General features: G+C 42.2%; 1 protein-coding gene and 1 long non-coding RNA gene across 2 annotated transcripts in view; one reads left to right on the top strand and one right to left on the bottom strand.

The window, feature by feature from the left end:
* The window catches only part of ATP10D (ATPase phospholipid transporting 10D (putative)), a 102,030-nt gene that overhangs the window by 27,691 nt on the left and 49,390 nt on the right, over positions 1-24,949 (top strand). Inside the window, exon 3 of the mRNA XM_084626358.1 lies at positions 24,096-24,404. Within this exon, the coding sequence (XP_084482484.1) occupies positions 24,136-24,404 (269 nt within the window). The 5' untranslated portion in view covers positions 24,096-24,135. The remainder of the gene's footprint in view (positions 1-24,095; positions 24,405-24,949) is intronic.
* Positions 1,210-11,497, bottom strand: LOC311519818. The gene is made up of 3 exons (XR_014711391.1): positions 11,333-11,497; positions 9,416-9,528; positions 1,210-1,332 (listed from the first exon to the last, which is right to left on the bottom strand). It is a non-coding gene; the product is annotated as an uncharacterized lncRNA (long non-coding RNA).

The following is a 24,949-nucleotide window of genomic DNA, read 5'->3' as shown; positions in this document are numbered from 1 at the left end:
TTAGCCCACGAAAGCATATGCCCAAATAAATTTGTTAGTCTCTAAGGTGCCACAAGGACTCCTCGTTGTTAGTGCCCAATGTATGAGACCTTTGAAGGATCAGACTCAAACTGCCTCAACAGTTCCATGGAAAAATTGATGATCAGAAAAACAAATATTTTCTAGTCAAGTTTAAGTCAGAACTTAATTATGAACAAAGTAGAAAAGTTTGCCAGTATAGAAATAGGTACAGTCCTGGAAATCTTCTGCAAATGGGAATACAGCATGTGCAGTTCTTTCAGTGAAATCTGAACTCTTTAGTCAGATAAAGTTTTAACTGAGTAGAAGGAAAAGGTGGATGAGGTAATATCTTTTATTGGGCCAACTTCTGCTGGTGAGAGAGGCAAGCTTTCAAGCTATACAGAGCTCTTCTTCATGTCTGAGAAAAGTACTAAGAGTGTCACAGCTAAATAAAAGAGTATTGTACCTTTTCCAGACCTGTAGAAGAGCTCTGTATAGATCGAAAGCTTATTTCTCACTAACAAAAGTTGGCTCAATAAAAGATATTACCCCACCAGTTGCCTCTCTAATATCCTGGGACTGACACTGGCTACAAAACCACTGCATAAATAGTGCAGGGTCATGCCCGTGGGTCTCAGTGGAGTGTTAATCATTCTGTAAGAAGAGATACTACAATGCAGTATATTTGACCTTTGAATTTCAGTATTAAACTCAAAGATTTTAACCTGTCTGCTCATTCCCTTTGGGGCACCTGCCATTGGCCACTGTCAGAGGACAGGATACTGGGCTTGATGGACCTTTTGGTCTAACGCAGTATGGCTGTTCTTAGATGCATTGGTTGTAGCATAAGAGAAGTCCTGTTTTTACTAATTCAGTAGCTTTCTTTTGCTTTGAAAGCATGTGATCTAGTCTATATACATGCTAGTATTATGGAAAACTCTGTAGTGTTGCTGTTTAGCATTATCGTCTCCATGTTACTCTTTTAATTGATAATACAAGGGATTATGTGTAAATGTCAGACAATGGAGAACTTGAAGTGAAACTTACTTATATTATTTTAGGAGCTGCTTCCTGTCAGACGTTTCCTTTTTATGTAAATGTAGTCCATTGAGCTTTGCAGAAAGGCAGAAACCTTAATCTAGAAAGTGAAAGTTTGAATTGGATTTTTTTTATTATTATTTGTCACAGACATTAGGGAGAGGGACTGGTTTTTTTCCATATTTTGTAGTAATTAAGGATTTAGTCCCTGCAACTTGTAGCAAGTAGGCAGACGTGGGCACACACGGGGTCCTATTGAAATCCGTGGGTCTTCATGTGGTCACAGAGAAGTACCTGCATAAAATAAGTTTCAGAATTGGGCACTTCATCTAAAATTGAGCACAAAAAGTTGCTTAAAATTACACAGAAGTAATAGTTCCTAAAGGGGAAACTGTTGTGCTGCAGTTTTGGATATTGAACAGTAGAATTTATTTTAATGCTATTTTAATACTTCTATATAGTATCTGAGCACCTCAGAATCTTTAATATATTTAATGTATTGGATCACCCCTGTGAAGTAGGGAAGGGCTATTTTCCCCACTTTGCAGATAGGGAACTGAGGCACGGAGACACTTGGGGTATGCCCACAATACAGTGCCTTAGCTGTTCCAGTATAGTATCTATAGTGTAGAGACTTGCTACAGCGATGGAATGGCTTTTTCACACCTCTGAGTGACATAGCTAGGTTGACCTAAGTTTTAGGTGCAGACTAGGCCTAAGTGACTTGTCCAAGGTGTCACGGGAAGTCTGTAGCAGAGCAGGGATTTGAATCCAGGTCTCCCAAATCCTAGGCTATCCTAACCACTGGGTCATCCTTCAAACTATTGTACTGTCGTTATCTAATAATGGATCCTCACAACTGACCTATGAGGAAGGTATTATTTACAGGAGGAAAATCTGAGATAGAGAGATGAAAGCTGAAATTTTCAAAAATGGTCACTGATTGTGGATGCTGCAGTTGAGAGCTTTGGGTGCCCAGCATCTCTGAAAGGGTATGTCCACTCTATGACATCTTTTCCTAGCAAAGACGAGGCCAAAATCTCTAGGGAGGTACCAAAAACCTTGACCTTAGTGACTAACTCAAGGTCACAGCATAAGTCAGTGGAAGGCCCACGGTTAGAACCTGGGAGGTTTTTGGTCTCTGTCTTGTGTTTAGGCCACTACACCATACAGTTTCATTTTTTAGCAATATGAGAAACTAAAATAAAAACTATTTGTGGTTGAGCTGTGAGATATTGTTGGTAGTGAGCCTACTGAACTTGTTTCAGAGGTCTGAAGCTGTTCTCGTTCAACAAGCACGCTTTACAGTGTTACAGCACCTTTTGTAGTGGTTAAAGTGGATTCACAGGTTATTCCTGTCAAGAATATCTTCGAACAGTGGACAAATGTGTATTATTACAGCCAAATGTACTGATTGTCTCTCACCTGGTAGGCACTTCAGCTTTGTCATTGATTCATTGCAGAATTGGACAATTAAATTTCACTTTTATCTTTAATTCCATTGTACAGTATACTGTTTTGCGGACCATCTGTGTCATGGCAGCAAAAATTCCCTTACAATAACAACACGACTTCTCTGGATATTGCTATGCAATCTCACACACACACACACACAATTCTGCTCTTGCATTATAACTTAAGGAAAGCCCAAAATATAGTTGGTGCCTCACTGTATAAAAAGAAGAGATGGTTCTTGCCTCTAGGGGATTACAAAGTAAATGTAGGCTGACAGAGCTATGGTGCTGAGAGATGTGAAAAATCCACATCCCAGAGCACCGTAGCTATGCCAGCCTAGCCCCCTGTGTAGACGCAGCTAGGCTGATGGAATAATGCTTCTATCAACCTAGTTATGGCCTCTCAGGGAGGTACTGTTTCTACAGTGACAGAAAAAAAACTTTTGTCGCTATAGACTGTATCTACGTTATGGGGTTATGCCGGCATAGCTACGGTTCTGCAGGTGTGCTACTATAGACCCCATAGTGTAGATCAGGGATCGGCAATGTTTTAACCTGGCAGGCCGGGTCAGTTTGTTTACCTGCTGCGTCCGCAGGTTTGGCTGATCGCAGCTCCCATTGGCCACGGGTCGCTGCTCCAGGCCAATGGGGGCTACGGGAAGCTGCAGCCAGCACATCCCTTGGCCCACGCCATTTCCCGCAGCCCCCATTGGCCTGGAGCAGCGAACCGCGGCCAGTGGGAGCCGCGATCGGCCAAAGCTGCAGACACGGCAGGTCAACAAACCGGCCTGGCCCGCCAGAGGGCTTACCCTGGCAGGCTGTGTGCCAAACGTTGCCAATCCCTGGTGTAGATATAGCCTCAGACTTCTAAGAATAATGGCCAAGGGGAGTAGGTGGCTGTTTCTGCTAAACTGAAAGCAGTGATATAATTAGTGTTGACAGTTAAATTGCCATTAGCTTTGGAGTTAACGTCCCATTGAAATGAATGGGTACTTCATTCCTCGCATTTTAGGGAAAATAACAGTACACTGGTTCACATTTAGAAAGCTATATTCAAAAGAAGGACTAAAATGTTTGTTTTCTTTGAGGATGACCCACAGAGGATTTTTTTTTTTCCAAATGTGGGTTGTGCCCTTTTTCTCTTTCTAAGAAGACCTGAAGGGTATTTCCCCAGCTTGTTTTTTACATTAAAATTTCAGGTCTTACTTGTATAGCTTGTTTTGCTTGTGGGTGGCAATTTTACTATCAAAAAGAAAAGGAGTACTAGTGGCACCTTAGAGACTAACCAATTTATTTGAGTATAAGCTTTCGTGAGCTACAGCTCACTTCATCGGATACATTCGGTGAAGTGAGCTGTAGGTCACGAAAGCTTAGGCTCAAATAAATTGGTGAGTCTCTAAGGTGCCACAAGTCCTCCTTTTCTTTTTGCAGATACAGACTAACACGGCTGCTACTCTGAAACCAATTTTACTATCGTTGTACTAAGTGTAGTTCTGCAAGTACAGTTGCGTCCACACTAGGAGCACTTTGCTGGTGTAGTGTACTGGTATTTCTATACCAGTAAAACACTTCTAGTGTAGACATGGCCCTAAGTAGATAAAAACACTTGGGAGCATAGAATAGAACATTGTATGTTGGCCACGTGAACATAAGCAAGGTGTGCATTTCATTTATGAGAGGCTCTGAAGAGGAACAGAGAGAGAGGGCAGGATTAAAAAAGGGAGTCCTGTGGTCAAGGATTTCGGAAAAGGGTGTGGAACCTGAAACTCCATGGCATTCACGTATCCCCATTCTGAACATGATGAGCCTGAGACTGAGCTGCAAAATTCAGATCTGAATTTTGAACCCTCAAAATCTGGGGCCATTTAGATTTGGTCTATTATAAATACAGGGATTGATGCAAAATGGTGATATGGATCCTAAATATCCTCCTCCAATTTTGGGGCCATATCTAGTTTTACTTAAAGGTATTACTCCCACTCACTGAGACATTATCAACATTATCCAGCCATGTGGGATTTTATTTACAGTTTAAATTACCTTGTAATTGTCCTTGTGCCAGCTCCCCGGCACTTCCCAGTTCCTAACAGCTGCAGAAGGCACCTTGCTGATTGCTGTGTTGGACAGGGGTTTCTAACTGTATTTGAACTGCTTAGAAACCAGAGGAGGTCTTATGCAGGTTAAGGTGTGTTAAGGGTTCCAGAAGAGGACGGGAAATATGAGAAAGGGATTTCGAGGGAAGGCAGCTTGTGGGATGGAGCAGAGCATCTTTCCATGACGGGGGCAACTTGTAAGCTGTAGAGGCGTCTTTAAACCCATTCACTCTCAATGTTGGGGAGCTATTGATGGGATAGAGCCAACATGAAGGCAGCTGTGTGCTGAGGAAGGGTGTGCGGAGAGAAGCTACAGTTAAAAAATCTCCATGTTCCATGGGGAAAACTTTTTTGCTGCTGCTGGCTCCTACTGCTTCTCAGGTGTCATTTTGCATGGGGTTGGAGTGAGCTGAGTGTGGATTCTTGTCACTTTATTTGTTCAGATCCCACTTCTGTGCCCTTGTGACTCTGAATGTACAGTAAACTCTGATTTTATTGTACTCTAACGCACTGTCAAGCTTTCTACTTGTTCCCTGTACTAAATCAGGCTTGTAGGTAGCATTGTAGGGTCAGATACTGACATGTATGGGCACCTTCCATAGTTATTTTCACCTGTGTGCTATTCTGATCTGGTAGTGTTTTACATCCCCTTTACATCAGTATAAATCACTACACAAGTTACAAGGCAATGGAGGAGTAGGGCCTGAGAATTGAAAGCAGCCAAACCTTTCTCTTAGTTGGTGGAGTTCAGATGTCTGCAGGCTATATTCTGTATGCCTACAGGCCAATTAACTGCACAGGTAGCTTCTGTTGTTTGTAACACAAGTGTCCCAGAAAAAATGTTGATCTTGTTTTATATGTGAGAATTCAAATTCTGATTTACTAAAGGCAACTCCATTAAAGATGACTCCGTGCAGATTTGATTTGGATTTGCAAAGACTTTTGTTAGTGCCTTTTGCAGTGTCTTGTTACAGAGAAAACAATAACAAATGCCTTCCCAAGAGAGGATTATTATTGTTTGCTTTCCACAATAAAAATTGATCCTTAGGCCTGTGGGTGCTCTAAACCTCTGCATGTTTAATAACTCTTTGTTGTCAAAACAGATTAGGAGGCTAAAACATAAAGCCTTGTGTACATTTAGTCTGTGTAGTTTTGACACTGAAATCAAAGCGTCATTATTTATGTACTGCCACAGGTATTTGTGGGCCTGCGCAGTAGGTAAAACTGGCCAACTAACAGAGGCCCATATGATTCACATGCAGCTGCGACCTCTGTGTGTGTATCAAATCCTTCCTGTGGAAGGTGGTATCAGCTGCTTCAGAACCAACATCTGTCACAGCTTGTACCTCTTTGCTTACAGAGCTCCCTAAGACGCTGAAAACCCATGAATAGAAGGCGATGGAAAGTGGGCCTGGTGAGAATATGCACTGTCTATCTTTCTCTTGATTGGCCCCTGCAGAGATTTTTCCAGGAAAGTTAATGTAGCCCTTCACTATCCTTTAAAACGGAGCCCTGGCAGAGTGGCTTCATTGGAGACCCACTGTCAGGAGCTGGCTACTGGGAACAAAGACCTGGTGCAGAAGCAGAGGGCCTTCCATTGATACCTGTAGGTCAGTCTAGACATGTGGAGGTACAGTATAAAATGATACCAGATCAGAACACGCGCACACAGTGAGTTAGAGACATTACAGTTGGAAAGCTTTGTGGAACAGGAGTGTGTATGCATGTGTGTGTGAGTGAGTAAGCTCACGTAGCTGACAATAATTTGGAGATCATTGCAAGTGAAAATAATGACCTGAAAGGAGGCACGTTGTCAGGAGAGGATGGAAGGAGTCAAAGGGAGTGGTCAAGAAAAAAGTGAGGGTGGTGTACAGGGAAATGTAAATGATGTGTGAGTGTAGTAGCACAATATATAGTGATATACAGCTTCAAAGCACTATAACTATTAACTAATTAATCTATACCATATCACTGTAAGACAGGTAATTTTGCAGAGGAAAAGCTGATGCAGAAAAGTTAAGTGACTTGCCCAAGGCTACACAGCAAGTCAGTAACAAGGTGGTAATTAGAACTCAGTAGTTCCAGACTTCCGGTCCTCTGTTCAGTCTGCTAGACCCTGTTGACTCTAGGGGGATGAGGGAAGAGTAGTAGCAAAGCCTTGCGAGTGAGGATGAGAAGCTCAAAACTTAGAGGTTGAAGGAGTTTGCAAAAGAGCGAGGATGGGAGAAGAAAAGTGACGTTATTTTGACAGTACCATGATGTAAAAACTTCAGTGCCTGTCTCCACTATGGTTTTACAACAGGATAGCTAATGCACATTAGTTATCCTGTTGCAAAAATACATTTTTTCTTTGTGGTGAAGAGAGAGCCTCAGTGACTCTGAATCCAGTTATTTAATGACTCCAAATGTATCACAGAGACCAGAATCTGCTCCACAGCATATTGTTTCAGCTGTCAAACCTAACATTTGACCTTTTAGATTCTTTTCTTTTCTGTTTGCAAAGTCCATATCTAAATTTTTTCTTTTTTTAAAAAAATGAGACTTTTAAAAATGGTGCAAGAGACCATGTCTGAGTAAGGCTTCTACTGCAGGTCATTTTTGAATACCTGTGAAACAAAGCGGGGGAAATGGGGCTTGTACCAGTTTTGGCTTCTTTATGATGATAAAAAAAGGTGTGAAAAATAGCTTTAAAAATAACTCGCTTGTCTTTTACATTGCAATTTCCTGTCCCGTGTAGGCCAGAGAGCTTGTATGAAAAATGATATGACAGGATAAAGAGTCAAAGTAGAACCATTTTAAAAGCAAAAAGGGTTTTTAAAGCTTTGTTTTTTGTTAAATCTTCAGGATCTTCACCTCTTCAAATACTATGTTAAGAGTTAACAGTAAACGTCCCTTACACTTTCCAGTATGCAGGGAAGCATTCCTGATTTTTATAAGGTTAAAACACAAGCAGGAAAAAATGTTTATTTCTAAATTAGGTTTTGTTTGCTTGCTTGTTTCTAACCTTTTAGGCTTTTAAAGGAGCAGGACAATCCCAATTAAAAAAAAAATCTTTAAATGAATCAAGGAAAAGCAAGCCAAAGGTAGTAAGCCTATGTGGGTATGTCTGCACTCCAATTAAACCCCTGTGGCTGGCCCATGTGAACTGACTCATGCGGCTTGGGCTATGGGGCTGTTTAATTGCAGTATAGATATTCGGGCTGGAACCTGGGCTCTGGGACTCTGTGCTACAGCCTGAACGTTTACACCACAATTAAACAGGCCTGAGCCCCACAAGCCTGAGTCAGCTGACGTGGGCCAGCCTCATGGATTTAATTGCAGTGTAGACATACCATATGTGGCCTGTTTAGATAGTTTTCAAGAGAGGTGGGCTCACTGACATAGTTCTCCCTTTTGTACTGTCAGGATGCATTGTGACTCAGGCTTGGCCATATCTGTTGTTCCCACTCTGCCTTTAGGGTATTTTGTGTGTGAATTTCTGTAACTTGATTCCTTAAAATTGTTTTTGTCAATATAATTCCCTCATGACTTTCCCTAAAAGTTGCTACAACAAAATTCTAGCATTACCCTCTGGATAAAGAACTCTAGCGTAACAGTGATGCATACCCTGTAACTTAAAAATGCTCAATACATGCCCTTTTTTAGCAAAGAAACACTATGTATCTTAAGTTTCAAGAGCACAGTAGGCAAGCCACAAGAGGTAGCTGTCGGAGTTTGGGAGGTCTTCAAGTCTGAGGAATATTTTCTCTTCTACTTCCCCTTTCTCAACAACCACTCTGAAAATACCTGTTTCTATTGCTTATTACCGAAGACACAACTCTTCAACTTTTAGAGACACCTGATTTTAATCTCACACTGCATGCAAATTATCTAGTCATGTAAGTGTGATCTGAATTTTGTAATGCATTCAGTGAGCTGTGGAAGTTTTTTCAAGCATCTCATGAAAGAAGTCTCCCCTTGTGCTTTTCCCTCTGGCCTCCCGCTGCCAAAACATCCCCATCAGATATGTTTGATGTTTATTGGAAAATAAATGCTGTTGCCCATAACAAAAATCAGTTTCTCATAATTTTAAGTCAAAATCTAAAGAGTGTTGGGTGATACCCAACTCTAATTGTGCTCAGAGCTGGAGAACATGTCACAGTTACTGATTTAGTCCTACGCAAGAGCATTATACATTGCAAGAGCTCATTGCTACAGATTTGTCATTTTCCTGCGGCTCCTCTAATCTTCAGCAAAGCTGTGAAAGAACTATTGCTTCATACAAAGGTGCAGTAATAAACCTGTGTGACTCATGCTAAAGATGGCTACATAATAGTGGTAGCTTGACAGAGACGAAGGGCTTGTCTAAACTGCCAATTTTCAGCGCTGTAAAGCGCCAGTGTAGACAGTGCACTAGGGCTGGGAGCTGCGCCCCTTGTGGAGGTGGTCTTTTTAGAGCGCTGGGAGAGCTTTCTCCCAGCGCTGCTGCAGTCACACAAGCCACGTTAAAGACAATGGGATAGAGAAATCACGGGGAAAAAACATCCCCCTGCATAAATTGCTGTTTAAAGGCAAGTTTAAAGAAGTAACATTTATATTCATTTCATAATATTAAGGTAACTCAGTTTGTGAAAACCCTGCCAATTTATCACAGTAAAGAAGGTTGAGGGGGATTTGCTATTTCTCAAGACTTGCAAAGCCCCAAGGACATAGTCCAGTTATAATGACTCCCTACTCATTCTTTGTGGCCGTGTTTCTTAAACTCATCAGAGCAAATGAGCTTAGGCCCTCTTCTTCACATGTGCTAGAGACGTTATTCATATATACATGAAAGTAACACTCAACACTTACTGGTATGGAGGCTGGCTCCAGCTCCCGGAAGGGGTGGGGCTCCAACAGAAGGGGCGGGGTTGGGGGTCAGCCATCCGCGGGGCAGATGCTCCTTCTCCCCCCCTGTTGGCGGCCTGAGGGGGGAAGGGGCAACAACATTAAAGTGCTGCTTGGGAACACTATCCCACCAAATGCAAACTTCCTCTTTTTTGCTACTTGGAACTTGGCTGAGAAACAACTGATGCTCCTGCTTTTTCATACCCTTTACAACGAGGCTCTCTTATTGCATGTTATCTTTCATGAGGATGTCCTTAAGATAGATAGGGGAAACACTGTTCTCTGTATGGATGTTGTTAGTAGAATTTGCTATTCTCGGAAGAATTCCTGAATTCAGTAAGCGTGTGGGGTTGGCAGCAAATGGGCACTCAACAAATCGAATCCTACGTTATGAAGAGTTTAGGAATGAAAGACTCATTCGGTGCAATATTAGGAGTTCCATTATTGTCGGTACCTAGAAAATGCATATTTTACTGTTTGATCTAATTCTGTCGAGATGGTTCCTTGCAGCAATTGCTGCCTGTTGTGGGTGTTTATTGGTATATCCAGACTGCTTTTAGTGCTCCTTTTCTTCATCTGCACTCTTTCTTCCACCTTCTCGGCACTTGTAGAATTTATTCTATAACAGTCAATCTTTGAGTTCAGAAAGCTTAGCTGCTTTCACTTTATTAAGGAAGTTTTAACAGGTTTGCAAATCCTAGCCATGTAAAAATCAGAGACAGTACAATAATTGTTACAACAGTTAGTTTTTCTTTAGAGAAACATTATACAGTAATATAAACATTGGATCTCTTTATTTAACAATGTTCCATGTTACCGAGTGAACATCTTTACACTAGTTGTTTCTAGTGATTTTATTAAATTGACTGAAATCTCTGATTATACATATTTAACAATCCAGGCATATCCAAAAAAGTAGTCAAAAATGGGACAGAAATGCTGGGGTTTTTTGTTTTGCTTTTTGCAGGTGAATATACTTTGTTGAATAAATGATAATCAAATATCCAAGTATCTATTTGTCTGTTTTGTGGGTATGTAATTGGTGCATTAATTTTTCTATAACAGCCACCTCCCATATTGTTTGAACCATTCCTCTAGAGATAACCTATTTTTCTTTTTCCAGTGGGAGGCACCTACTTAGCTGATGAGAGATTAATACTTTTCCTTTCATATCACTTCTGTTTTTGCCTCTGGACTGGGAACAGTATTTCTTTTGGCAAGTAATGTTTCTGAAGCTGTTTTAATTTCAGAGCTCTTGGCATTCTAAAGAGTAGAAGGTGTGGAAAGCTTGTGGGAGGGGACAACCATAAGAAAAAGGGCATGAGGTGAGACAAAAGCCTCTGATTTATTTTTTTTTATTTGTCCTTTGAATAGTCATATATTTGAGCTTGAGGATGCTTTAATACTGGTATAGCTAAAGCAGCAAAACTTTTTAGTGTAGACAAGCTTTTAGTGACATTTCTTTAGCTTAATCTCCTACTCTCTCCATGCTCTACCCAATATCTCCCTTTTTAATCACTGTGGACAACACCATCCTCCTACCTGTCACTCAGGCCCATTAAATTCTTGGGGTCACTGTTGGCACCAGGGGGCTACTACCCCTGAATGGATCTTTAATGGCTCCCAGCGGAGCAGATTACTGTCATACCAATGAAAAAGGTCCACAGTAATTACTTTGCATGCACTGCAGTTTATTTGAAAAGGAATTACACAAGCGGTAAAGGGTTACATTAAGCACATAACTCCTACGGTAGACATTAAAGAACTATACATTAAGAGCTATACATTCCTCTTAGTGAGCCTCTCTTTCAAAAACATACACAAACAGGCCCTGTGCTAGCCTCACACAGTTCCTGCTCGGCAAACAGAGAAGGTGGTTACCAAATTCTATGGACGACTTCTCCTCTCCAGGTCTGTCTCCTTAGCCCTCTGATCTTTCTCGGATTCCTTGACTGCCTGGAAACCCCTCTGGCTCACAGTCCTACTCGAGCCCATGGAGCAGAGTTTTGGCTACTCTGTCTAGCAGCGTTGCTTCTTTAAGCATTAATTAAGAAATCCCCCCAACAGTAATTTAATCTGCTTGATTTTTGTACTCTTTTTTCTCGAAGGAGTCACATGTCTTAAAAGCATGCCTATGGGCGTGTGGCTACTAATTTTTACCTAATTAATACTTTAGGAGGAGACTGCAGAGTGGTGCCAACGGAAAATTACCACACATTCACTCCCTTATTAATCATTCACTTCAGCCCCCTGCGTGATGTCCTTTAACAGGGTTGAGATGCCCTGGTCAGCCCATGCTCCACTCAGGATGGATGTTCAGAACTCAGGATGTTCTACACATGTTGTTTGTTTCAAGTAAACATATTTGCTGACCCAAAGATCAGTATTGATCATACATGCACCATGGAGCCAGTCAGTTTCACCTCTGCCATCTGCCTGATGCTAAGAGAAGGATTCTGCTCCGAGAATCCTCTTTCACAGTTCAGTCATGTCAAGCCATGTTCTCATTCATTCATTCAGTATGGCCATACCAATTCGGCACCATGCCCACTTTTAATTTTATTGCCCCTAATTCTTTTCTAGGAGTCGAAAAGCTGATATTTAAAATCTAAGGTAGGATACGGGACACGCATTTCTGCTCTGTCTAATGGTAAATCTTGTCCCTCATGAAAACATTTATTTATATTCATATTGTTACCCACGATTTTCAGAACCCAAGCAATTCTCTCCCAACTGTTTCTCCCTAGGTGGTGTCAGGAATAAATCAATGGGGACACAGTTCCTCTGTTATATGATTGATACAATCAGAATGCTTTTATCTAAAACTACTTTTTATTAGGTCTCAAGCACACGCACACTCACTCGCTATAGCATTAGGTTCAGAACGTCCTATATTTTTATATTTACTAAAGATAAGATGGTTTAGAGGAAACAGCAGCCAGTCTTCCAGGGGCCTTCCTTCTGTTTCACTGCTGGGGAACTTAAGTGTCAGATCCTTGCCCAAAGAAAAGCTTCCTAAGACTGCCCCAAAGCACACTTTCTAACTTTTTATAAAGCACATAACTCATAGCCCCTAATAGGCTAATAATTTCCCTAACAACAGCCAATAACAATTTATTATTCTCCTTATCAGCAAAACATTTCCAATCATAACAATAAAACTTACATGTCAGAGGCACCTAAAACTTAAGTCAGCTGTCCAGACATTCATTGTTTTCATGGAACATTAACTCCCTGTCCCAGCCTCCCATTCTGATTAACAGAGGTGCAAACATGCAGCTGCACAGCCTTGCCGCTCAGGGCCTAAGATTATTTCTAGCTATATGATGTTCGGGTTTCAGTTGGCAGTGGTTGACCATACAAAATGGCTGACTGCGGGTACATACAGGGATGTGAAATTCAGGGGCTACAATCTAACTTTGCACCCTCTTTTTTAATATCACTAATGTTGGACCTAAACTAACCATCATTGTCTCTTTAAATATAACTGTAATTAAAAACTAACTGTATTTAAAAACAGTTGTATACTATTGGTGGAGCGTATAGCACAGGGGTGGGCAAACTGGAGGCCAGATCTGGCCTGTTAGGGCTTTGGGTCCGGCCCCTGGGATTGCCCCCCCTGTGGCGCTGCAGGCCCCGCGCTGCTCCCAGAAGTGGCAGGCACCACATCCTGTGGCCCCGGAGGGAGGGGGAGCAGAGGGCTCCATGCGCTGCCCTCACCTGCAGGCACCGACCCCTGTGGCTCCTATTGGCCACCGTTCCCGGCCAATGGGAGCTTCGGGGGAGGTATTCACAGACAAGGGCAGCGCACGAAGCCCTCTGCCTCCCCTCCCTCAGGGGCCACAGGGACGTGGTGCCAGCCCCTTTTGGGAGCGGTGTGGGGCCAGGGCAGGCAGGCAGGGAGCCTGCCCTGGCCCCAGTGTGCGCTGCTGCCACCCCGGAGCCGCTCCAGGTAAGCGGTGCTGGGCCAGAGCCTGAACCCCAAACCCCTCCTGCACCCCGCAGCCCAACTCCCTGCCTTGAACCCCCTGCCACACCCAGCCTGCACCCCAACCCCTTGCTGCACCCTACACCCCTTCTGCATCTCAGTCCCCTGCCCTGAGCCCCCTCCTGCACCCCAATCCTCTTCCCTGAGCCCCCTCGTATACCCTGCACCCCTCCTCTGCCCCAGCCCCTTGCCCCGCCCCGCACCCCGCATTCTCTCCCGCACCCCAACCCCCTGCCCCAGCCCTACATTCATGGCCCTGCATGCAATTTCTCCATCCAGATGTGGCCCTGAGGCCCAAAAGTTTGCCCACTCCTGGTATAGCAGTACCTGTATTAAGGTTACACCCATGTACTTCAGAATGAAAGGGTGTTAGCCTTTTGACTGAAATTTGGTAGGCCTGCTATAAGTCAGGTAGCAATTTTTTTTTTCTTACAATTTCACCAGAAGTGGTGGAGCCATTTTTAAGCATGGAGAAGGTGGGGGAGGAATGCAGTTTTTCTGCTAACAAAAATGTGTGCTGTTTTTTTAACAGCTTGTCATATCTTAGCTGGAGGTGACAGGTAAAATTGTTAGGGATGTAAACTGTCAAAATGAGTCTTTTGGTGGTCCAATGAAAATTACTTTTGGTTTGGTTTATTTATGAGCTTCATTCGGTTGGACAGTTGTGCCCATGAGAAACCCTACTGACTTCAATTAGGGCTACATCTAGGTGTGATGGCTGGTCTTACCTCATGGATCTTATAGAAGGAGTGGAGCTTTGGCCCACATTAAGGATTAGTGCATCAGGCATGTTTGCATGGACTTGGTTTAGAAGTCAAAGTTCTCTACTAACAGTTTTATTTGAATTAGGTTATGCTTGCAGATAGTGTAATGTGCATTTAAAAAAAAAAAGTATACTGAATATCTTTAAGCCCAGAGAAAAATGTGCGTGGTTTTGCAAACATGCTTACAGGAAGGCTGCAATCCTGCAAACACAGCAGGTACATAACTTCACAGTGAGACTGATCAACGTAAGTAAAGTATTTTCACTTTCTTAAGTGTTAGAAGGATTGGGGTCTGAGAAAGTACTTGGTTACAAGGACTACAGAAAACACAGCATTTAAGAAAGAACTTTTTTCTTAACTGCAAGATAGGAGAACCTAATTTTAACAACAGCATTTTATAGTACTGGTGTTTTAAGGCCCCTCCCCCTCAAAAAAACCAACCACTCCCAAGCAATCATATTTTGCATGTGTCATAACAGTGCCATGGAAAAGATGCAGAGAACAGGAGTGTTAAACTTTTGCAGCAAAATTCTAACTGTGCCAGAATTAACCACATTTTCAGAAGAAGTACCTTAGATAATGAGTTACAGATATTACAGAAGAGGTAAAATGAGACATAAGAATAGAGGAAATATAAAGATAAATAGGTAATGCTGGTTGGAAAATGCTCAAACCAACTTACATGCTGCTTATAATTCAATTATTATTACTGCCTAGTAGTTGTTTGAAGTAATCCAAATCCTTTATGTTTAGCAAGAGGATCTTTCTAATCTGTGAATAAATTAATCATCCAAATCAATTTGATTCATGTATGGAAAAAAATATCCTGCAGAGTTGGTATTAAAACCATTTTAGAAACAGAATGTGCTTAGTTTGTATTATGGCAACAAAAGGCAAGTTCTGTAGAGAATTAGACCAAGTCTGCATTTCACTAAAATCTTGCAATTAAATACCTTTTGCAGTGGTTGAAACTACAAATCCCCAAAATTGCTCACTATGTGTCTGTTCGTCCATTGAAATGTTGGGGAGTCTGCCCATTGACTTCAGTTTTGGATCAGGCACTTTTTCAGTTATTTGCCCCCATGAAGATTTAATCTGTACATATGAGAATAATATGATTCCTTCACATCTTTAAATCCCAGCTCTGTTTTTCAATCCATGGTTCAGATTTTCAGATCCGATAGGTTTACACTTGGTGAGGAGGAGGGAAAGGAGGCCTAAAGCTGTCTTTTCACCACCAGACTGGCACAACTTCTACACTAAGGGGAGCTGAGAGGGGCTAGCATAGAGCCTGCTATATTGGCCCTAGGGCAGTTAAGGATTTTCTCATACCTGGACAATCTCCATCTGTCTTGTTAGGCCCACTCTCTGGCCCATTTATGTTGTTGGACTTGCACAAAGGGGGCAGAATGAGGCCTAAGAATCTTGCCATGTGTATGGGACAGAAGTTGTTAATTTTGCTGTTGATCATTAGTAATGAGGTAATTATTTTCAAGTGTTTATCTTGGTTCAGATTACTTTGAAGATATGTGAGGTGAGATTAATAATTTCTTTGAGTATTTAACTGAAAATGTTGTACTGAGATCACTTTTTCTGTTGAATTTAAAAAACATTATTTGCCCAACAAGATTTTGGAAAACTCAAGCACAATATTATATTTGATCCTATGTGAGGCCATGATTTAGGAAATGACTAAATCAGTAGAGAACCTAGTAAAGGAATGTTAATGTTATCAGAGAAATAATCTACATTTTTATTACATGTTCACCTGAAATAATCAGGAAGGTTTATATCTTCTGGAACTGTAAAAGCATCAGTAAGTTGTCATTTTTATATAAATGCCCTTTATGAGGGATGATTGACTTGCTAGCTAAAAGATGCATTGTCACATCACAAACGGTTAATGTTTTAAAGCAATGATAGAATAATTAATGCCTCACTCATTTTATTTAAGAGAAGGTTTAGTATTTTAATTAGCACTGTTCAAAAATCGGGGAATTTATTTTGCAAAATTAATTTTTGTGCAAGTTGTGAAAAGGAACAGCTTTCAGAATTTTTCATGAAAATATTTATTTTTGAAAATCATTTATGTGTGGGGTGTTTAGTTTTTGCACACATACCCCATTATCACCCTGTTTTTCCACCAGAAAAAGGAGGGAGGGGAAGAAAGAGGAGGAAAAAGAAAAATAATAATATACTGAAAAATGACTACATTGTTTTCTTTTGTATTGTTGAAAAATAGAAAATGAAAAAAACAAACCAATTTTTTTCACAAAGACTCTCCATTTAGAAAATGGTTTTAGGAAAAAATGTTTAAAAATTTTCGATCGGCTTTAATTTTAATATGAAGTGTTTGTCAGCCTATACCTGCTATTAACTTTATAGGAGGAGGGGAGAGGATGATTGAGTAATTAATTAATTAATTTTATACTGTCTAAAGAGAGAGAGGTAAACACTATAAAACACCCCTTTGTGCAAGTGTAGCCTAGGATAAATTAATTTATATAGGAGTTATAACTTTACAATGTAAGGGCTAGCTATTGGATGATTCATAATAAATTGTTGGCAGAGCCGTAGCCATGTTTGTCCCAGGATATTAGAGAGACAAGATGGGTGAGGGTAATATCTTTTATTGGATCAACTTTCCAGTGTACCTGAAGAAGAGCTCTGTGTAAGCTCAAAAGCTTGTCTCTGTCATCAACACAAGTGATCCAATAAAAGATACGGCCTCATCCACCTGGTCTCTCCTAAGAAGTTATCTTTCTAGGTTGATCTTGTTAAATTTGCAAAGGTAATCATGTTTCTATCTGATTAATATTTGGACAGATGACATACTGTGCTGTATTACGAACTGTTTGCATCCTTGTAGGAATAACAGAAGATAGCAACGGTGTGTGATGGTATGATCTCTTATGCAAACCTAGATTTGGCATGGTGGGCTCTTGGATGAAACAGTTGGGAGTATGTCGATACTTCAGTTAGACACCCACGACTGGTATGTGCCAGCTAACTTGGGCTCATGGCTCTCGGGTTAAGGGACTGTTTAATTGTAGTGTAGATATTTGGGCTTGGGCTGGAGCCTGGGCTCTCAGACCTTGTGACTAAACAGCTCTTTAGCCCAAGTCAGCTGGCACAGACCAGCTGTGGATGTCTAATTGCAGGCATACCCTTGGAAAAAAGCAATCCAGGAAGCATTTGCATATTTTGTGCAGCTGCAGGACTTGTACTCCCCCCCCCCCCGCCTTATTTCATGTTCAGGAATGTTTTGCACCCTGGGGGAGGGCTGGGTCAGGCATTTTTCCTGAGGTGTTCTGGAGAGCAAGCTTCCTTATCAGTTGGAATGGAGGAGTTGGCTTGGGAAAAACTTGTCACTTTATTCCTTTCTCTTTGTCTCCCCTTATTTAGTTAATTTTTAATTAAGGAAATTGTTCCCTGGAAATATTTTTGTGAAGGCGAAGTGAAGAATGACTATTTACATACAAAATAGTTAGGACGGTCCCAACTAATTTCTGCATTCCCAAGTATATTTGATTTGTTCAGAAATAAAAGGGTGGAAGAAAATCAAGTAGGTGGTGAGTCCATAGGGTAGGTTTTTGAACAGTGATGAGGGGAAGGAAGAGCATGCCAGAGCAGAGAGGAGCATCAGGAAAGTGGGTGGAGCTGTGACATCCCCATTGGTTAGAGAAGGAGGAGGAAGAGATGCAGCCCTGTGGGGAAGGAGGAGATAAAGAGGTAGCCCTGGGCACAATGGGGAGGAGCAGGAGTCATGAGCCTGGATAGATAAGTGAAGTTACAGATGGGAGAAAACTGAGAGTTTGAGATGTATCTATAGCAAGTGATGGCTGGAGGAGGAGGATGTGGGTGGTGGTTAGTTGGAGATATGGCTAGGCACAGGAGACTAAGGAAAAAATCAGAGCAGTAGCAACATGGCTGCAGTTGGCATGGGAACAGGTGAAGGACAGGTGCTCCAGGGAAGCTGAGAGGAGAGTAGGAGCTGCAATTTGAGAGGAGTGTGAGACCAAAGGACTTTTCACTTCATCTCACAGCTGTGCCCAACTTGCCAGGAAACGTGACATGGAGATCCCAATGAGGTTCCTACGCTAAGCTGACCTCTTCCACTTTCTGCCCAGGCTTTGAAATGGACTCTTTCATTTCCGCATTGCACAGTGTAAATGCAGGAATAAAATAGTACAAGTATAAAATAATGCACTTGAGGTTAGAGAAAAAAGACCCACTCCAGTTTTCATAAGATCACACATTGAAAAATATAGTGTGTGCACTGGGACACTTGCATGGCTTTTTTGTTTGTGAGGAGACATCCTCTCTGTCTAGTTGTTTCAGCCTCCCTTTCCTCCCCTTACACTTTCACCTGCATAGTTTTCCTGGGCCTTAGATCAGAGTTGTCTGCAACCCTATTCATCAAAGTGCTGCAAAGCCTCAGAATCCTTCTAAAGTAATCACTAAACCTCAATTAGCAGCTAGGCTCTTAAAACCCTTTAAATGAAAGCTTTACTGAATAGACACAGTACAAAATTATAATTGTGTTTATATTCTCGTCGCACCTGCAGGAGCAGGGCCCTGTTGTGCCATGTGCTGCACAGGAGGATGGAGTCCCTGCCCCCAGAGAGCTTACAGTCAAAGGAAAGGAAATGGTCAACAAATATGTATTGGGTTTATAAATAATCTCAAGCAAGTAGCTTTATTTTCATTGTGGAACACAAGACTCTCTCATTCACCAAATCCATATTTTAGTAAATGTCTCCATTGGCTCGCTCGTCCCCAGTGATTGGGGGGTGATGGGGCGGGGGGGGGGGGAATCATAACATGGAACAAAGTCCACTGGAAACTACACTTTTCTCCTGTGGTATATCCTCTTAATCAGGGTTTCTCAAACTGGGGATTGGGACCCCTCAGGGGGTCGTGAGGTTATTACATGGGGGTCATGAGTTGTCAGCCTCCAACCCAAACCCCACTTTGTCTCCAGCTTCTATAATGGTGTTAAATATATAAAAAAGTGATTTTAATTTATAAGGTGGGGTCACACTCAGAGGCTTGCTATGTGAAAGGGGTCACCAGTACAAAAGTTCGAGAACCACAGCTGTTAATTATCCTCTGAGGCAAGGGGGTTTGGATTCTGCAGAGTCAATATGGTGTGTGGTGATCTGAAAACCCCATAGAGAAACTGGGCTCCATCCTCCTGGATCCTGCACCTCTCCAGCTGGTCCCCTTTCCCACAAGAAGTATTGCTTGTTTAGATTAACATTGCCATGGCTTTCACCCACATCACTCAGTGTGAAATCCTGGCCCCATTGAAGTCAATGGCAAAATTCCGATTGACTTCAATAGAGAGAGGATTTAATCTTTGTGTATACCAGGTAGAAGGGGCTAGAAGGTGCAGAAGATAATGCTTGCTTGGATTTCCACTGGGAAATACACTAGATCAGGGGTTCTCAACCTCTTTCTTTCCGAGGTCCCCCAACTTGCTATAAAAACTCCATGGCCCAACTGTGTCACAACAACTGATTTTCTGCACATAAAAGCCAGGGCCATTGTTAGGGGGTAGTAAGGAGGTAGTAAGGAGGCGCTACACCACATAGGGGCACTGTGAAGTTAAGTTGCTCAGGCTTTGGCTTCAGACCCAGGTGGTGCGGCCCCGGGCTGCAGTCCCGTGTGGCGGAACTTCGGCTTTCTGCCTTGGGCTCTAGCGAGTCTAGTATCAGCCATGCTTGGCAGACCCCCTGAAACCTGCTCACGGCCCTCCCGGGGGCCTCTGTGGGAGCATGCCACAGAGAAGGCCACTTTCCAGCCACACTTGTTCACAAACCACCCTGATCACACAGAGTTCTGGAAAGGGCTCACCACCTCCTATGTGCCCCAACCCCAGTTACATAAGAGGAGAGAAATTCAGGCCTAAGCTGTGTCTTCAGTGCCTGATACTTTGTCCATTGAAGGCTTCCGTCAACTTTAGTTGTGCAGGATCAAACCCTGTGTTTCTGGCCTTTTTGTGAAAAATGAGCTTAAAAGTCTTCCCACTCAGTCAGCTTGAATTCTACAGCCCTCTTGCTGCACTGAAGGTGTATTAGGAGAGTGATTGATATCATTATGCAGGCCCTCTGCAAATAATAAAGAAGCTTAGGGAGGAGGGATAGCTCAGTGGTTTGAGCATTGACCTGCTAAATCCAGGGCTGTGAGTTCAATCCTTGAGGGGGCCATTTAGGGATCTGGGGCAAAAATTGGGGATTGGTCCTGCTTTGAGCAGGGGGTTGGACTAGATGACCTCCTGAGGTCCCTTCCACGCCTCATATTTTATGATTCTAGTGCAAAGACAGGCATGCATGTGAGTCTGGCAAAAATATACAAATCTTGTCATGGAACACAGAAAATACAGTAGGATATGGCTTCTGAGTACTGGAACCTAATGTGAGATCCAGAAATGAAAACTGTACATTTTGCAGATTTCCTCTCCTTTCCGTTCCCTCCACCCCTCATATACTGGTATTGAGATATCCGCTATACAAAAACAGGATATCGTCAGCTAGCAGCAGCTTCACTGTTGATCTAGGAAACTAAATATAATACTTACGAAACAAGAAACTACAGTCTAAGAAGCAGAGCTACTAAGCATGGTGGGGAAAATAAACACACTTCTTGCTAGAATCAAAGTTGAACAGAACAGAACAGAACTTTGCTATCAGGTTTATCTGTTATGGCAGAGGAAAGCCTGACCTAAAAGGAATTCCTTTTAAAATTCTGCTGCCAGATGAGCTAGCAGGCTCGGCTGGTTATGCAGCCTAGGGAATGGGAAGGATGAGTGCCCTGGTGAGATGGCTGGCGATCCCGGTTTGACCATGGAGGGATAATCAGTAGGGCTCTGTGTTTGTCACAGAGGTCATGGAAGTCACGGATTCTGTGACTTATCATAGAATATCAGGGTTGGAAGGGACCTCAGGAGGTCATCTAGTCCAACCCCCTGCTCAAAGCAGGACCAATCCCCAATTTTTGCCCCAGAGCCCTAAATGGCCCCCTCAAGGATTGAAGTCACAACCCTGGGTTTAGCAGGCCAATGCTCAAACCACTGAGCTATCCCTCCCCGTGTGACCTACACGATTTCTGCAGCGGCCATTGTGGCTGGCCCCAGGGACCGCCGGAACAGTGGTCCCAGAGGCAGCCGGAGCAGCCGCTGGCCCCCCGGGGCTCTTCCCTCTCCCCCCCCCCCCCCCCGTGACTCCCCCCGGCAGCTGGTGCCGAGGGCTCCACACCCCACCCCAGCTGATGCCTTGGGCTCTCCCACCGGCAGTGCCCCCCCTTCCGTCCCTCCTCCTGCCCCAAGATTCAATCAGGGATATTTATGGTATAAGTTATGTACAGGACGCGGGCTGTGATTTTTTTGTTTCTTGCCGATGATCTGTCCATGACTTTTACTAAAAATACCCATACCTAAATCGTAGCCTTAATATTTGGTAAATGACTAGAGGAGGAATCAAACATGTCAAATGGTGGTTGGTGGTCATCTGTGTCTGTCAGAGGCCTAGGAAGAAATAACCCCCTTGGCCTCTGTTCCTGGGCTGGAAAAGCAGGATCATGATAAGAAAGCTGGGATGCTGCAGAGAAATAACACAAGTGAGAATTGAGACCTATAGCTGGTTGTAATATATGCAACTCAGACTGCAGGGCCCACAATTCCAAGAGGCCTCTGTGTGAGGTGCAGGAGCTCTGTCTTCACACATCCCACAAATGCCACTATTCTCTCATGCTTCTCATAAGGAAAGGCCTGTTGGAAGCTGACTCTTAACAAAAATATTAAATAAGACAGGTCATTGTCATGGCTGGGGATTTGTTTTGTTTTATCAAATCCAAATTTAAATGATAGGCTGTGTACATAAAGCGGCACTAGAATTCTAGAGCATCTCTGAACTACCGGACTGCCACTCTTACTGTAAATGCTAGAGGGCCTACAGAGCCGTAAATCTGCAAAAGAATTTACGTAACAGTATATGTATGGGATACTGAGCGGTGTAAATATAGCTGGTTGGGTTACTGCTTAAATCAAAGATTTTCTCTTGTTTAGTGGGATTGAAAAATGCCTTAGATTATGTTACTGTAAAGGTATTGAAGTATATTAGATGTCCTGTGCTGGCCTAGCTTTCTGAGTGAAGAGCATGCAATATTGTCTTATAATGGACAATATATAGCCCTGAACATCTTTCTCACTTGGAAAAGGAGTACTTGTGGCACCTTAGAGACTAACAAATTTAAGGTGCCACAAGTACTCCTTTTCTTTTTGCGAATACAGACTAACACGGCTGCTACTCTGAAATTTCTCACTTGGATTTATCAGACTTCAGGTACCAATTTATTGCATGCACATCTTTGGGTCCTGTATCTAGAGATTTATATGATTAATAATTTTAAATGGTTCCTCTGTGTACCGTCAGTGTTGTCGAGCAGCATATGACGCTGTCTCGTATGGCATACAATTGAGAGTGCCGATCTCAGGTCAGACTGCCAGAAAACAGAGCAGATACCCCAAAATGATGGTATATTCTATAATTAGATTTCACCAAGACAGTAACAAATGTGTGCTTTTGGATTACTATATTAATTTTACATGGAGCCACAAACAGGCTCGCCAGCTCCGTTTTACCACCCCAATAAACTGGACTTTGTGATGAAAGGTTATTAAACCAAAAATCACCTCATATTGGGTTACCCCCAGCCCCAAAAGCCCAGTCACTTACCCCAGCTCAATGGGTACTCTGGACATCACACCAAAGAGAACACTGACAGCTAATTTCTCTAGTAAACTAAAGGTTTATTAGCTAAGAAAAAGAAATGAGAGGTTAAAGCAGGTAAAATACAGGCGAGTCAAAGTTTGAGAATCCAGTATGATAGCAGAGATGTAGTGATCTGCTAGTTTTCCTTAAGTGTCTCAGGGTTACCCAAACTAACTTTGGGGGTTGCTGTCCAATTGCTCAGTATTCCACCATGTCAGAATCCATCAGGCCAGAGATACAGGATCATTCCCTTAAAGTAGTATTTATAGATCCTGCTTGCAGAAGACATTCACCTACTTGAGTTTTGATGAGTAGCAATTGCAGATTGTCTGTGGATTTCCATTGTTGAATACAATGACCCTTGCTTTGAAGTTAGCATTTTATTTCCTGGCATTCACAAGTAGTTGGTTACAGTGATATTACTCTGAAACCTGTCATAATGCAATTGTTTGCCATTGCATTATAATCAGGATCGATAAGTGAAACAATGTAAGTATCATTCATTAGTATTCATGAAGTTCTAATGTCTGAATATACACACACTTTGATCTAGTGTTATTTAATTACAGGGATATATGTAATGTGATAGCAATCAGCAGGTTTATAAATAAGTGAAGACAATTCCATTAACATTCCTTTGACTAAACTACTACAGGCAACCTACTAGTCAGCATTACACAGGAAAACATAAGTATTCTATGGGAAAAATTTTCACCAATCTTTATATCAGTAGTTGATGGATATTGGGGTGCGGATTGTGCTTTGTATTTATGGTACAATTATTTTAAAGAAATGTTAAATTAAAACAAACCAAAACTGATGTGATTATATCTCTTTCTAGTTCCTGAGAGGTAGAATTAAATCTAAATAGCCCTTCAATATAGATTACTGCACTATTCAATCAGAGGGTTTTACCTCACATAAACTATTAATAGTTCCTTTCATTTTGAAATCAAAAATGGGTAGTAACTCAATTCTCATTGTAAGGTTAACAAACCAAGTTAACCTCACTTAAAGGCCTTTGCAGTAACCATTGTGAACAGCTTTTTTGTTTGTATTTTGAACTAAAGCTTCTCCAGACTTACTGTGTAATTTTCTTGACTTTAAAATTTTGCTAGAAAGAAGACCTGGCCTGGATCACAAATCATTTCAGACGATATGGCAGACCCCATCCGATGGGCCCGATATCGCTGGCAGCGTCTGGTATCCGCAGAAGGCAGGGATGGAAGCAGCAGCAGCTCCTCATGTGACAAGTGTTATCAATCATCCAAAGTGCCTAGCAGACATAGGATAGTTATACCATGTCTGGGACACTTTAAAGAAGAGTATGAAAAGGTATCAAAATTATATATGAACAACAGAATACGGACTACTAAATACACTTTATTCAACTTTCTACCACGGAATTTATTTGAACAGTTTTACAGGTAAAGGATTCTTGTGTGTAATTGTGGAAATTATTCGAATGTGGGTTTTTTTGTTTGTTTGAAATTCATGTGCTAATATCTACAAATTTGTTTTTATAAACTACTCTTCTCTCCTGAATTTAGCAATCAGTTCTGATAACTTTGTAACAAGATACATTATCCCAAAACTGATACTCAAAAGAGGTATCTCTCCTCATTTGGTGTCATGTCCTTTCTTTCACCATTTCGGATCAGTTAGATCAGGGGTGGGGAACCTACGGCCCACAGGCTGGATCCGGAGTGTCAGTTAATTTCATCTGGCCTGCAGCATCCATCCGCCCCTCCCCCCATGGGGCTGGAGCTGCAAGCACCAGCTTGCCCTGCTGCAGGGGGGAAGCCCTGAGCCTCAACCACCCCAGCAGGTGAGTGGTCTGCAATTGATTTTCTTCTGTGGGTCAATGGCCAATGATAGAAAAAAGGTTCCTCACTCCTGAGTTAGATGGTCCCTCCTCTTGGATCACTGACATAGAGCAGCGTATGATAAGATTTCACCCCCATCCAGTTTG

This window comes from Lepidochelys olivacea (genome assembly GCF_965140295.1).
Source record: "Lepidochelys olivacea isolate rLepOli2 genome assembly, chromosome: 4".
NCBI lineage: Eukaryota > Metazoa > Chordata > Testudines > Cheloniidae > Lepidochelys > Lepidochelys olivacea.
Note: the sequence above shows the minus strand (reverse complement) of the source record. Positions and strands in the feature narration are given on the sequence as shown.